The sequence below is a fragment of the Dermochelys coriacea genome, chromosome 8, assembly GCF_009764565.3.
Source record: "Dermochelys coriacea isolate rDerCor1 chromosome 8, rDerCor1.pri.v4, whole genome shotgun sequence".
Classification (NCBI taxonomy): domain Eukaryota; kingdom Metazoa; phylum Chordata; order Testudines; family Dermochelyidae; genus Dermochelys; species Dermochelys coriacea.
The window spans coordinates 46025953-46041346 of NC_050075.1; the positions used below are offsets into that span (position 1 = coordinate 46025953).

Genomic DNA, 15394 nt, shown 5'->3' on the forward strand with positions numbered 1-15394 from the left:
ATTTCTAAATAATTTCGTACTGTAGACATACCCTCAGATATCTCCTCAGTCAGTATTCTAGGACATATTTCATCAGGCCCTGGTGACTTGAATACATCTAACTTGTCTAAGTAGTCTAACTTATTCTTTCCCTATTTTAGCCTCTGAACCTATCTCATTTTCACTGGCATTCATTACGTTAGATGTCCAACTGTTAATAAACTTTTTATTGAAAACTGAAACAAAAGTCATTTAGCACTTCTACCATTTCCACAATTTCTGCTATTGTTTTCCCCCTCATTGAATAAGGGGACTACTCTGTCCTTGATCTTTCTCTATGTCTCAAGCTAGTTGAATCCTGTTTTGTGCCTTGGTGTTTCCAACTTTGTCCCTACATATTTGTGTTATTTGTTTATATTCATCCTTTGTAATTTGACCTAGTTTCCACTTTTTGTAGGACTCTTTTTTGAGAGTTTCAGATCATTGAAGATCTCCTAGTTAAGCAAGAATAGTCTCTTGCCATAGTTCCTATGGTCCACTACTTTCTTCTCTAAGGCTGCACTTGTGTGTCCACTACTGATTGACCTGGTCTGTCTGCAATTCACTTTTTCATTCCTGCCACATAAGTTGCCACCAGACATGTTTTGTGGAACACTGCCCAATCCTGTGTCTTCAGGGCTTCCAAATACAAGAAGAAAGATTTGGATACTTTTTGTGATAAACATTACCTAAAGGTCTTCAGAGCATTCACAATTACCCTCATCTCCAGAACATTCATGTGCAGCTGCTATTCCTGAAGACCAAGGATGTTGGAAGACGTGACCCTTTGTATCCGCTCCCCACCCCAAGAACAAACCTGGTCACTCAGTTTTGCAATGAAGAAAATTTGAAATCAAGATTTCATTGAATTGGCATCCGAAATTGCAAGCCCATTAGCAAGAATTTTTTATTGAATCTGTGAACTCAGGAGTTGTACCGTATGATTGGAGAATTGCTAATATAGTTCCTATTTTTAAGAAAGGGAAAAAAAGTGATCTGGGAAACTACAGGCCTGTTAGTTTGACATCTATAGTATTCAAGGTCTTGTAAAAAATTTTGAAGGAGAACGTAGTTAAGGACATTGAAGTCAATGGTAAATGGGACAAAATACAACATGGTTTTACAAAAGGTAGATCATGCCAAACCAACCTGATCTCCTTCTTTAAGAAAGTAACAGATTTTTTAGACAAAGGAAACGCAGTGGATCTAATTTACCTAGATTTCAGTAAGGTGTTTGATACTGTGCCACATGGGGAATTATTAAATTGGAAAAGATGGGGATCAATATGAACATTGAAAGGTGGATAAGGAATTGGTTAAAGTGGAGACTACAACGGGTTTTACTGAAAGGTGAACTGTCCGGCTGGAGGGAGATTACCAGTAGAGTTCCTCAGGGATCGGTTTTGGGACAAATCTTATTTAATCTTTTTATTACTGACCTTGGCACAAAAAGTGGGAGTGTGCTAATAAAGTTTCAGAGTAGCAGCCGTGTTAGTCTGTATTCGCAAAAAGAAAAGGAGTACTTGTGGCACCTTAGAGACTAACAAATTTATTAGAGCATAAGCTTTCGTGAGCTACAGCTCACTTCATCGGATGCATTTGGTGGAAAAAACAGAGGAGAGATTTATATACACACACACACAGAGAACATGAAACAATGGATTTATCATACACACTGTAAGGAGAGTGATCACTTAAGATAAGCCATCACCAACAGCGGGGGGGGAAGGAGGAAAACCTTTCATGGTGACAAGCAGGTAGGCTAATTCCAGCAGTTAACAAGAATATCAGAGGAACAGTGGGGGGTGGGGTGGGAGGGAGAAATACCATGGGGAAATAATTTTACTTTGTGTAATGACTCATCCATTCCCAGTCTCTATTCAAGCCTAAGTTAATTGTATCACTCGATCACAGACCTAAGAGTGGCTATACTTCAACAAAAAAGCTTCAAAAACAGACTCCAACGAGAGACTGCTGAATTGGAATTAATTTGCAAACTGGATACAATTAACTTAGGCTTGAATAGAGACTGGGAATGGATGAGTCATTACACAAAGTAAAACTATTTCCCCATGGTATTTCTCCCTCCCACCCCACCCCCCACTGTTCCTCTGATATTCTTGTTAACTGCTGGAATTAGCCTACCTGCTTGTCACCATGAAAGGTTTTCCTCCTTCCCCCCCCTGCTGTTGGTGATGGCTTATCTTAAGTGATCACTCTCCTTACAGTGTGTATGATAAACCCATTGTTTCATGTTCTCTGTGTGTGTGTATATAAATCTCTCCTCTGTTTTTTCCACCAAATGCATCCGATGAAGTGAGCTGTAGCTCACGAAAGCTTATGCTCTAATAAATTTGTTAGTCTCTAAGGTGCCACAAGTACTCCTTTTCTTTTTGCTAATAAAGTTTGCGGATGATACAAAGCTAGGAGGTATTGCCAATTTAGAGAAGGACCAGGATATCATACAGGAGGATCTGGATGATCTTGTAAACTGGAGTAATAGTAATAGGATGAAATTTAATAGTGAGAAGTGTAAGGTTATGCATTTAGGGATTAACAACAAGAATTTTAGTTATAAGCTGGGGACGCATCGATTAGAAGTAACGGAAGAGGAGAAGGATCTTGGAGTATTGGTTGATCATAGGATGACTATGAGCTGCCAATGTGATATGGCTGTGAAAAAAGCTAATGCGGTCTTGGGATGCATCAGGAGAGGTATTTCCAGTAGGGATAAGGAGGTTTTAATACCGTTATACAAGGCACTGTGAGACCTCACCTGGAATACTGTGTGCAGTTCTGGTCTCCCATGTTTAAGAAGGATGAATTCAAACTGGAACAGGTACACAGAAGGGCTACTAGGATGATCCGAGGAATGGAAAACTTGTCTTATAAAAGGAGACTCAAGGAGTTTGGCTTGTTTATTCTAACTAAAAGAAGGTTGAGGGGAGATATGATTGCTCTCTATAAATATATCAGAGGCATAAATACAGGAGAGGGAGAGGAATTATTTAAGCTCAGTACCAATGTGGACACAAGAACAAATGGATATAAACTGGTCATTGGAAAGTTTAGACTTGAAATTAGACGAAGGTTTCTAACCATCAGAGGAGAGAAGTTTTGGAATAGCCTTCCAAGGGAAGCAGGGGGGGCAAAAGATCTATCTGGCTTTAAGATTAAACTCAATAAGTTTATGGAGGAGATGATATGATGGGATAACATGATTTTGGTAATTAATTGATCTTTAAATATTCATGGTAAATAGGCCTAATGGCCTGTGATGGGATATTAGATGGGTGGGATCTGAGTTACCCAGGAAAGAATTTTCTGTAGTATCTGGCTGGTGAATCTTGCCCACATGCTCAGGGTTTAGCTGATCGCCATATTTGGGGTCGGGAAGGAATTTTCCTCCAGGGCAGATTGGAAGAGGCCCTGGAGGTTTTTCGCCTTTCTCTGTAGCATGGGGCACGGGTCACTTGAGGGAGGATTCTCTGCTCTTTGAAGTCTTAAACCATGATTTGAGGACTTCAATAGCTCAGATATAGGTGAGGTTTTTCCCAGGAGTGGGTGGGTGAGATTCCGTGGCCTGCGTTGTGCAGGAGGTCAGACTAGATGATCAGAATGGTCCCTTCTGATCTTAGTATCTATGAATCTATATAACCATTGTATCTATCAGGCCAATCTTTTGCTGCATGGCTTTTGCTGATCCAGCTGACTCTGAAAATCCTTTCCCTTATGTCCTGGACCCTATTCAAGAGCAAGAAGGCTTTGAGTTATGTTGAGTCAAGTAAGGCCCTTGTACACTCCAACTGGTTTCTGGGAACAAGCTAGGACATTGATTAGTTTATCTTAAGCCCTAGTGGCATCAGCATACCAATAGAGAGGCACCGCTTCTTATATCCCTTCCAGATTACTAACCAGATAGAGAAAAAAACCACAGTCCTATCGCCTACAAAGGCACTACCACCAACTGTAGCTCATAGCAATCCCTTTCCTCTAGGAGAGGTACAATTGTTCTCCAAAACCCAATTTTGAATTTTCCCATAACTAGTTACCAATGGAAGTCTTTAACATTCAGGACAGCCTCAAATCCTCCCTTTCTTTTGACCAATAGCACAGGCTCAATGGCATCCTTTTGTCAGAAGGAATTAGATTTACTGCATCTTCTCTTCAGGATGCTGAATTACAGCACATTCTGGAAGGGAGAAATTTGTAGTTCTGAGACGTGTGTGTCCAAGAATGGTCTTGCATAATAAATGGACCCTAGTCTCCTTCTAATAGTAAGGGAGTACAAGTCAGGCCTTTTAGCCACTCCAGAATTCAGAAACCTAGAGTTTTCTTCCAGAAGGAAGGCAGAGTGAACTGACTTTGCACGCACTGGGCACCAGAGAATCCAGAGCATATGTATGTGCTGGTTTCTTGGCAGGTGCTTTCCCTAGAAGATAAAAGGAGGAGGAGGAGGAAGGGAGGATAACCTGAGAAAATGAAGGATACATTTAATTACCTCAGCTTTAGTAATACTATCATCCATTTTCCACCCCATCTTCAAAGTTTCGTGGTCCTGAAACTACTGGTGAAACCATCATACAAAGGCCAAATAAATGCAACAATCTGTCTGCAAGCATCAATGGCACTATCACCAAAGGATAGCCACACCCTGTCTTTTTCCACTCTCTCAAGTCAGTTTCTTACAAACTCTTTGCTCCACACCCTTGGAGGCGAGGGGTAGATGGTGCAAACATTCTTCCACAGCTTGAACTGGTGTTTTCCCATATAGAATATGTACTGTTGTTCCCAAAGTGAGCTGACAAGATCACAGATTGAAAAAATCTGGGTCCAAGGGCATCCTAACCTCTGGAGTCATGCTATAGCACCATCATGATTGTGGCTGCCTCCACCACCATAATCTTTTGGAGAGGGAGGGAGAAATAAGCTGAGGATATCCCTCCATTTTCCAGTAACCATCCTGGAGACATAAAGAGTTGTATGAAGCTGCAGCCAAACCTCACCAACGGTTGAGTTTAGGATGCAAGAGAGGCACTTGCTACATCATCTGCGAATGAGGCCAGACACCTCAAAAATCACAGCCTTGGGGTTTTCCTGGATTGTCTGCACATCAAAAGAAGAAATCTTAATCTTTTCAATTAAACGGGAAAAAGGGTCAGCCCATACTGGAGAGAATTTTCTTTCTTCTCTTCCCTCAAAGATAAGTTCTTGGCTTCTGCTACTATTATCCTCTGTATCCAAACAGCAGTCCTGCTCATTTTCAGCAGTATCACTGTCATCCTAAGCAGGCAGTGCAGTGAGTACTAAATCAATGCTGCTAAAATCTGTATTGGCAACTGTGTACCAATGCTACCAGTAATGGCTGCATGAAAGGCATCTGTACATCAAAAGCTGTCTCCAGACACATACAGTTCCAGGTCAAGAGGCTAGATTGGGCTGGACCTAAGACCTCTCAAGGTTCCTTCCAGCCCTACGTTTCTATGATTCTATAAGAAGTGAGAGACAAAGTTTCAGGTCAAGAGATGCATTTCCAGTGAGCCCTGGAATCAAGCTAGGTAGGACAAAGCAAGATAATCCAGTCTAAACCTACAGTAAGGGGCACAGTCAGGTATTAAGCGTTCTGAGGGTGAGCCTCTATGTAATGGGATGTCCATGCCACACTAGGCCTGAGTAGGAAAAAAGGGCCAATTAACCCCATGGCAGGCTACCCCTGGAGGAGAGTCAGGGCCAGCTGAGCTGAAGAGATGAAGCCCAGCAGTGCAGGGGCAGGCTGAGCTGTAAAACCAGGAAGCAGAGAGCAAGAGCGGGCAGCAGGAAAGAACTGGATGCAACTCCCTAGAGATGATGGCAGTTAGCAAAAGACCAGGAGGAATCCCAGGAGAAGTACGCCCAGGGATCCTGCCTGAGAATAAAGACGCTGGCAAGAACCTGAGGAGGGGTGAAATCACCACACGGAGCAGAGGAAGCTCCAGCAGTAACCCAATGGGGGCAAGGCCAGGGGCAGAAGACAGAAGAGAGGTTGGAAAGAGCCCGTGGAAAGAGCAACAGGGTCGGAGCTTACACAGACTGCAGTTACTGCGTTTAGGGTCCCTAGGCTGGAACCTGGAGCAGTGGGTGGGCCTGGGTTCCACTGCCAGCAACTGAGGAAGTGGCACAGTTGGGGCAGTGGACTGGAAGACTGTCTGAGATGGTTCGTCCAGTGGGACTTTGATACCACAGAAGAAGAACTATAGTGACTTGGCCAAAGGGCCAAGCCTCAAAGAGGGAGCACCCCGAGTCCAGAGAGAGAGAGAGAGAGAGAGAGACACCACAGGATGAGCAACTGAAGGCATCAATGGAACGTCAGACTGGTTGAGAGCTAATCCCCTGATGAACCACCAGGAGGTGCCCAGCAGTGAATAGTGAACTGCATTACATGCTATTTTCATGTCTCAAGGTTGGCAGGAGGCATCTCTACCATTCTAAAATGTTTCAGGCTATTTTTTCCTTAAATCAGTAAGAAGGGGAAATTAACATTGGATCTGTATAATAAAGTCTCTGTATACATACTTTGCAAAGCCAATGAAGTCTTCATGGTTGGTGTTGATGTAAGATACCTGGATATCAATTAGCAGCAGTACCTACCAGGAAGAAAAAAGGAAAAAGAAAATTTGGGTTTGCTGCATTATTGAATATTGTCTTTTATAATCATTCAGGCCAAAAGCAGTACTACCTACTATATTCCATATCTGTTTCTTTGCTTATTTAAAAAACTAGGCTATAATGGAACTAATCAGTCAACTACCTCCCTCAGCTTTCTTATAGTTGCCTCATTATCAGCTTCTGTAAAATTTAATTAAGACTAACCATATCAAGCCAAAGAGAAGTTTAATATATAGCACAGATTCTAGCACTACAGTTTGCAGGATAGGCAATATTTGGTCTCTTATTGCTACTATTACTACACCAGGCTAGTCAGGAACCTCTATGAAGAATTAGGGCTCTATGGTGTTAGGCACTGTACAAACACGTAACAAGTCTGCCCAGTGAACTTACAGTTGATGTGTTGGACAGGATAAAACAGGTGGATGAAACAGACAACAGGGGTGGGCTGGTGGATGAAGTAACAAAATGAACAGTTTAGCAAAACAGAGGTTTCAGCTTGCTGCTTGAGTAGCCTTCATCTGTTGATTTTCTTGGTGTCTCGGATAATTGGACTGAAACGTCATGATCTAATTAACCTGGAAATATCTTAAAATACACAAAGACACCCACCCCGCCCCCGCAGCCTTCCTAAAGTGTGTACCAGGACAGTGCAGAGGGACCAAGACCCTGTTTTCCTCCTGCCATCTTTTCAGATGCTTGTTCCCCAGCAGGGATCAGGAGTGAACCATCCCTGTGCTCTGAGGAATAGAGGGACTGCTACAATAGAAGGCCCTTGCTCAACCATGCAAAGAAGGGGGAAGGTTTTTTTTGCATGGCTCTCCTCCCCTAGCAAAAGCCTCACGAATTGAGGGCACGGGCCAGCCACAGGTGTTTAACTGCAGTGTAGACATCCCCGAAGTGTGTAAAACTACATAATTATCAAAACCTCTCCAAGTCTATGCCTCGGGGCAACAATTTATTATTGCCAGAACACAGTGGATAAGAATATTTTGATGCATAGGCCTCAACTATTAAAAAAAGAATAAAAACTAATAAGAGTTTTAATTTGATAAAATAATGTAATGTGACCTTCCTACTAGGATACCAGTCTCTCTGTATCCAACAAAAACCACTATGGAAAAAATAGTTACTTCTGAGTAAAGCCTTAACTACTGAATGCCTTATTGTGCCTCGGCATTGCATCCAACAGTCCTCTTCACCAAGTCCTATACCACTAGACTACACAATTTTGCTTCTTTTCTTGTGTAACTGGTTTTTCTCATGAAGTCCAATATTATTTTTAAACCCCTTTCATTTCACCAAAAATGAGTACAATTGCACCTGCAGAGCTCCCAGAACACTGTACGCCATGAAGATATTTTATTTTTATTCCTCAAGGGGGAGATTTTCAAAAGGCAGAAGGGAGCCCAACTTCCACTGAAAAATCAATGGGAGCTGAGTGGCTCTGGCTTGGGCCTTTTAAACATCTCCCCACTAGCCTTACCGATTTTAATACAATAATTGTTAATAGCATAAGTAAATGATAGGTACATGTATCACAGTCACTAATTTTAACATTGTCTGTGCCTGGACTCTCTCAGATTTGTGTACAATTTGAACAAAAAGAAGTTAGAAGCTCTCTAAATTCATATTCATAGGAAGCTGATATTTTGTGCTCATCTCTGAGCATGTGAGAGAACGGAAACAAGGAAAGAAAAAAGGGAGCAGTTATTCCAAGTTACCTGTATCTTTTTCTTCCAAAGTTTGGAAAACTTGGTTGTGCTGATTAAAAGCTCCCCCAAGGCACAAGATCAATAACTTGTGTGATTAAGACTTGGAGTAAACATCTATAATATTGACTGAGAGGAAGGGAACAGGATACCATGCAGCACTCTCAAGCTCCATAGGGCCCGAGGCTCCTCAAGGCTCCATGAGAAGCCAGAGGGCTGTTATAAATTAGGTCAGCTGTCAGTAACCCCAGAGGGCTATTATGGTTGCAAGGGATTGTCCCTTCTCCTTGGCCATGCCCCATCCACTGTCTGCCAGTGGGATTAGAAGAGGAGCTGTTACTCCAGTTCAGCAGGTCATCTACATTTTCTGCTCCCATCTACGACTGGCAGACTAAATTAGGAGCCTTTGGAACAGCGCTAGTCTCCTTCCCTCCCTTCTCTAGAACCTCTCTCCATTCTCCACCATCTAATACGTCAATGTCTGTTACACTTTTGACACAAGCAATTTACCATGGTTAAGGCTTTTCAAAAATGGTGCAGGTCCTTCATCACTCTCAATTCCCAACCCACCAGATTTCATGTTTATTCCCACCTGTTCCTTGGTCTTCTCCTCTCTGTCTCGAATGTGGCCAGCAACAATCCTTTCCGTTTCCTCACATAGCCTTGGATAGGTCGCCAGCTGTAAGGCAAAATGGGGAGGACTTTAAACTTGCTGAGTGTGTTAAAAGGGTACAAATGGAGAATCTACACTAGTCCCTGAATAGAAGTAAATTTTGTAAACGTAAGTACTAAAGTTAACAAGACCCTATAAGCATACTTACCAGTAAGGGTAGTTTAATACCATATGCACAGATCTATACTCTGGGAACTTGCATGCCCATTTGCTTCACGGAATGCTCAAGAAAGTAGTGGCCATTTTCAGTGTATGCTCCTTTGCAGAACTGAATGTTTGGAATGAGAGCATACATGGAACAGCGGCTTGAAACCATCGACTCCTATTCACTTAATCCAAATCTATGTCAAATGACCCCCTGAAAGCCAACCTCCAATCTTGCAATGAGCACCTCAAATACCCGAGAGCTCTTAACCCACAACAGGACCTAATGGCAGCAGCTCTCCCACCTTGGACTGGAAGACTCCAAGAGCTCATGGACTGCTGCAACCAAGGAGAGACGTACAAGCTGTAAAGCTAAAAGCAGTGCACATTCATCTTCAAGTGTTTTCACCTGTGGCACTTGCGGACAGGACTGTAGGTCAAATACTGATCACTGATCTCATCTCAAGACCAACAATAAGTGAGCTGTAGCTCACGAAAGCTTATGCTCTAATAAATTTGTTAGTCTCTAAGGTGCCACAAGTACTGCTTTTCTTTTTGCGAATACAGACTAACACTGCTGCTACTCTGAAATAAATGACTGTTACTCATCCATCACTCAATAGGAGACTCCATCATCATCAGTTTGATTACATGGGTCTATTTGTTCCAAATGGGCCAAAATGAAGGGAACAAAAGAACAGTAATCTTGCTACAAGTTCACAGTGAAAATCTTTGCTCTTTTCTGGTTAGGTCATTATCAAAGATATCTATGATTTTCCAGAATGATGTGTTAAAGAATCTTGCAAACAATCAGCCAAAACAATTACCCAAAATCTCTAGGCCAGCAAAGATTTCAGATGGTGGTGAAGAACCTCACCCGGATTCTCTGACAAAAAGATATGAAAAAGCTGATAAAACACTCTTGCATTTCTGCAGTCAGGTTCTTGTGTGCTGTTATGCCATCTTTTCGCTAAAAGAAACATAAGAATGAGCACACATTTCCTTCACTGTCTGATCCACGAATGGGTGAATGATTACATTCATGGATTTCAGAAGGGGTCACCAGTTGCTGTTTTGGTGCTATGGACACCAGAAGTTGCATTTGCACATTGACTTGGCTAACTCTAATCTAAAACAGGAGCTGGCTCTTTGGGTGAGGGGGAGACCCTAAAAGACTTCCTCTAATAAAAGCTATGTTAGGCAGATCTCTCACTCTGTGCAGACTTAAGCAGTAAAGGCCACACAAATTGAAAATCCTTTAGAGAGTATCCTTCACTTAGAGACAGAAGAAAATAAATCTGCTGAGCTAAAAAAAATTCTTAAAGAGCAGCACATCCATTTAAAAAAAGGAGTACTTGTGGCACCTTAGAGACTAACAAATTTATTTGAGCATAAGCTTTCGTGAGCTACAGCTCACTTCATCGGATGCTGTAGCTCAGGAAAGCTTATGCTCAAATAAATTCGTTAGTCTCTAAGGTGCCACAAGTACTCCTTTTCTTTTTTGCGAATACAGACCAACACGGCTGCTACTTAAACATCCATTTAAGTCCCCACTGCTTCAAGTCCATTGGAACTAAACTGAATGAAACAGATTATCCTACCCAAGGAACCAGATGGCACCTGCCAAAGCCACACCACCAGTGCAGACCCTAACACTGACTAGACAACTGTTATAACTCTCTCACTCTCTCTCAAAAAAGCAGTGTTATTTTAAAAGCTAAAATACTATAATCATCAAGGCTAACTACTAATGATTAAAAACCTAAATTAAACCAGTGGTACTGCAAGAAAAGAGGTCCCAGGATTTCCAAGCTCAAGGCTGCAGTGATCAGTGAAGAACTGAAAAGAATCAGGTCCATAGTTTCTTTATACCCGATCTCCAAACATCCAGATCCACCAAAGCAGGGTCTTTAGAGGGTTCCAACTTGGATGCCAATGGGACACGTGCTACCCAAGAGCATAGACGCCGACTCTGTAGGTGCTCTGGGTCTGGAGACCCACTGGCAGCCAAGCTCTCCTCCCTGCACCACCTCCTCCTTTCCCCCGAGCGCGCCGCATCCCCACTCCTCCGCCTACCTCCCAGCACTTCCCACCAGTCCGCTGCCAGTTGTTTGGCAGCATTAGCATGCTCTGGGAGCGGGGGAGGAGCGGGAACATGGCACACTCAGGGGAGGAGGCAGGGAAGAGGCGGGGCCAGGGTGGGGACTTTGGGGAAGGGGTTGGAATGGGGACGGGGCCTCATGGAAGGGGTGGAGTGGGGGTTGGTTGAGCATCCACAGCAAAGAGGGGAGTTGGCGCCTATGCCCAAAAGTATGGAATCATCTGGCACAAAACTTCTCTCATAGATCCACAGGGACAGATCTGTTTAGAGATGAGGTACTCTCTGAGCAGAATCAATGAGAACTGTGTGCACGTTCACAGGAATAACAATTGTGATCTCTCATGCAGATAAGTAATAAGGATTTTACCCTTCATTTACATGTCATAATTCAACGGAAGACTAGAAAGAGGGCAAATTATTTGCATGCAGTTCCTAAATACTAATATACAGACTGATGTTCCCATTAAGCTATGCATGTGTGTGCTTACTCAAAAGAAACGGAACACACAGGCTACCTCATGCATGCGCATGTCCTCCTGCCAAACTGCTCCTTCCAGCAGGCGGGAAGAGGAGGCTTCGGTTCTCCTCTTTCTCCTGCAGCTGAATACTCTCTCTACTTATGGCTTTAATATGTGCTCCTGTAAATTATTCCAAAGTTTCAGATTCCTAGAAGGCTCCACCATGTGGCAGCTGCTGAGTCTCAAGGTGGTACTCATAGACCATGCACTGCAAATCATACCTTCAAACAAGGTAACCAGTGTTATTGGTTTACTTGAATGGATGTTTTCCCAAGTGGGACTTCCTCTGAGCCTTGAGAGGAGTGAAAAACTGAAAAATTGCCCTAATGGATTTAAGGAAAACTGTTTTTCTTCAACTTTAGTCAAAGAAATCCCAATCCCCACTCCACAAGGGGTGGGATTTTCAGAAGTGCTTAGGTGATTTAGGAGCATGTGTCCCAATAATTTTCAATGGGATTTGCACTCTTAAGTCACTTGGGCACTTTTGAAAATTCCACCCAAGAACTTTTTCTGAACCTACTGTTGGAATCCTGATGCTCTGAGTTGAGTGTGAGTAGAATAATCTTATTCATGCATCACAAGCAGCAAAGCTTGCCATTTTCATGCTCCCCAAAATCTTGATTCTGCCTTGTCATCCTACAGGAGGTAAGAGAGAGCACTTAGGCCTTGTTCTATAATCATTTTGACCTCTAAGGTGCAATAACTGGCTACACTAATGTTCTACATCAATTTTTTGTCTATTCATTCTGACATTGTTTTTTTAAAATGGGCTAGAGTGGGAGTAATACTAAGCTGCATTCCTTGGACTAAGTACTTGCGATGCCATCTTTCACTTAAGAATGGAGTGAACATGAGCCCACATCTCCTGTATTTCCTTCCCTGCTGATCAAAGAACTGATATTTGCAGAGTTGTTGTTGGTCCAATAAAAGACATTACTTCACCAATGTTGTCTCCCCAAACACAAAGTCCTAGCCAATCTAGATGTTTGGGTAACCCTATTGTAGATCACATTCATGGAAAAGAAATGTAAGGTGATGTACATTGGAAAGAACACTTTACAGCCCACACACTTGGCTGGATCTAAACCATAACTGCTCAGAAAGAAGATCCAGGCATCATTGATGCTAGACATCTATTATGATGTGGTTGGAAGGGGGCCTGCAGTTCCAACAATTCAGCAACTGTGTCAGCTCTTGCATTTAATGGATAAGGAAAAACCACTATTCTAAAACACCAAAGAAACAATTCTTCAGGTGACAAGAGTAAGATACTCTACCTTGATAAGGCAGTTCCACATTATCACAAGCTGAATCAATGACCTAAATGACATGAATACATTGAACTAAGGGATTTTTGTTTGTTTTCAGAAGTACAGTACAAGAATGACTCTGGGAACAAAAGCAAATTCCATTCCCATTCTTCACTGATGATGAGGATGAAGGAGATCACAACCAAATATATTACTTAATCTTAACTCAGATTTACTGCTTCAGACTCAGAGTAGAAATTAACGTTTGAGAAGAAACCATCAAGAGTCCATAACAACCTTCACAATATTCCCTAGACTTTACAAGCTATTTTCTACATGAAGAGACTGACAGAAGGACTGATCAGAAATGACACTGGACATTAATCATTTTGTCCTCTTCCTGTGCTTATAATACAGGAAAGAGTTACAGTTAGTGCCCTACAGTGCGGAACCTGCTTCTTAGTAGTTTGTTTGGTTCAGTGTACTCTATTATTTGATTCCCTTGGAGCATTTAAACACCACCATCTACAACTCTACTCTGTGCCAGGATTCTGCAGTCATTTTAAAGCTATTCTGATTATTAAAAAGGCAATTTATTCTGTTTGCTCAGAACAGTTCTTCCAGCCCCGCCCACACACAATAGCTAAAAATAAATGCAACTCACATCATCTACTGCAGTTTCCTCCCCTAATTATCCCACAGTGTCAACCAGTCTAGAATTCTTGATACTAAAGCTAGTGCAATTTTCTCATAGCTTACAATATTACATCTGACAACACCAAGATATGAATTGCCTGATCATACTAAGTACCCTTTAGCTAATACCCACCTATGACTACCATTAAGCATACAGACCTAAAGAGTTAACAACTGACATAGTACTGAATAGCTTAGACTAAGAATAACCTTTTGGCAGAAGGGGGACCCTTAATCTCCCTCAGACTAGATGGGTGAATAGCAAGGTACAAGACAGAAGTGTCAAGCCAAAAAGGTATCCTTCAAGAAGCAGGAATCCAAACACAGCAAAGCCCAGTGACAGGAACAAACTGTGGCAGGCAGACTGAAAATGGCAATGAGGGGAACTAAAAGACTAGCTAGCCAAAACCAGAAAAACAAAAGGAAATGGATGTAGTTCAGAAGCAGAAATCTACAAGAGTCAGTGGGTCTGCTACACTATTGGAGAATAAAGAAAAATCAAGGTGGAAAGGGACACTGCAGAAAAAGTGAATGGATAAAAATTTTCTCCTAAGGTGCCTGAGTTGCTTCTGAAAAACTGGACTTAGGTGCTTCTGAAAATTTTGCCCATCTACTTCTGTGCATCAGTCTGCAGCACAGAGGATGTTGGGAAATACTTATGTCTGACTTACTCTTTTCAGATAATAAAGATGAAGCGCTGTCAGAGACTGACATGTCAAGAGAGGTGCTGGAAGAAAGTGAAATTAAATAAGTCCCCAATATCATACAGTATACCTAGAATTCTGAAGGTACATAAGAATGAAGTAGCTAAGCTACTGAGGAAATGTAATCCATTAAAAATCAGCTGCTATATTAGAGGACCAGTAGAAAACCAACATTGTGTGTCTCTCTCTCAAAAAGACAAGATTATGAAAGCTAATTATCTACCAACACCAAGATATGAATCAGCAGGTCTTACCAGGCAAATTGTTTGAAATCAGAGAGAACAGCATGAAACATGAACAGACATCGGATATGATAGGGACAAAACAGCATGTTTCTGAAAAAGAAGAACTATTGGTCTTTGAGAGTGGCAATAAGAAAGTGGATAAAGAAGAGAGAGTTATTTATTTACATGTTTGAAAAAGGCTTTTATAACATCCCTTAGCCTGTTAAAGGACCTAACATACTGACGTAAAGAACTGTCATAGTTTTCAACTGGTTAAGAGACCAAACAAATAGAGGAAATAAACTGTCAGCTTTCAAAGAAAGATGCTAATCATGAGGTGCCCGAAGAATCTGGACGAAGACTAGCAGTGTTCATAATAGGTATCAGTGATCTGTACAAGAAAGTAATCAGTGAAATGGCAACATTTGCAAATGACATTTATGTTAGTCAGGACCAAAGAAGACCAAGAACTACAGAAAGTCCTACCCAACTAGATGATTGGGCAAAACTATTGTAGATCACATTCATGGAAAAGAAACGTAAGGTGATGTACATTGGAAGAAACACTTTACAACCCACACACCTGGTTGAATCTAAACCATAACTGCTTAAGAAGAAGATCGAGGATTGAGGATAGCACAATGAAAACACCCAATTAACATACAATGGGAGGTCAAAAAAGAAAACAAGAAGTTAGGTTGTATTAAGA

The 15394-nt window shown here is 41.9% G+C and overlaps 1 protein-coding gene across 12 annotated transcripts in view; it reads right to left on the bottom strand.

Moving 5' to 3' along the window:
- DNM3 (dynamin 3) overlaps nt 1–15394 on the bottom strand; it is a 307097-nt gene that overhangs the window by 196855 nt on the left and 94848 nt on the right. For all 12 annotated transcript variants that reach the window (XR_006273647.1, XR_005294437.2, XM_038413439.2 and 9 more), the window contains exons 11-12: nt 8968–9054; nt 6571–6641 (exon numbers count right to left, since the gene is read on the bottom strand). Coding sequence is in view for 10 of the 12 variants with exons in the window: in XM_038413439.2 (XP_038269367.1) it covers nt 6571–6641; nt 8968–9054 (158 nt within the window). In the remaining 2 variants the exon portion in view is untranslated. The remainder of the gene's footprint in view (nt 1–6570; nt 6642–8967; nt 9055–15394) is intronic.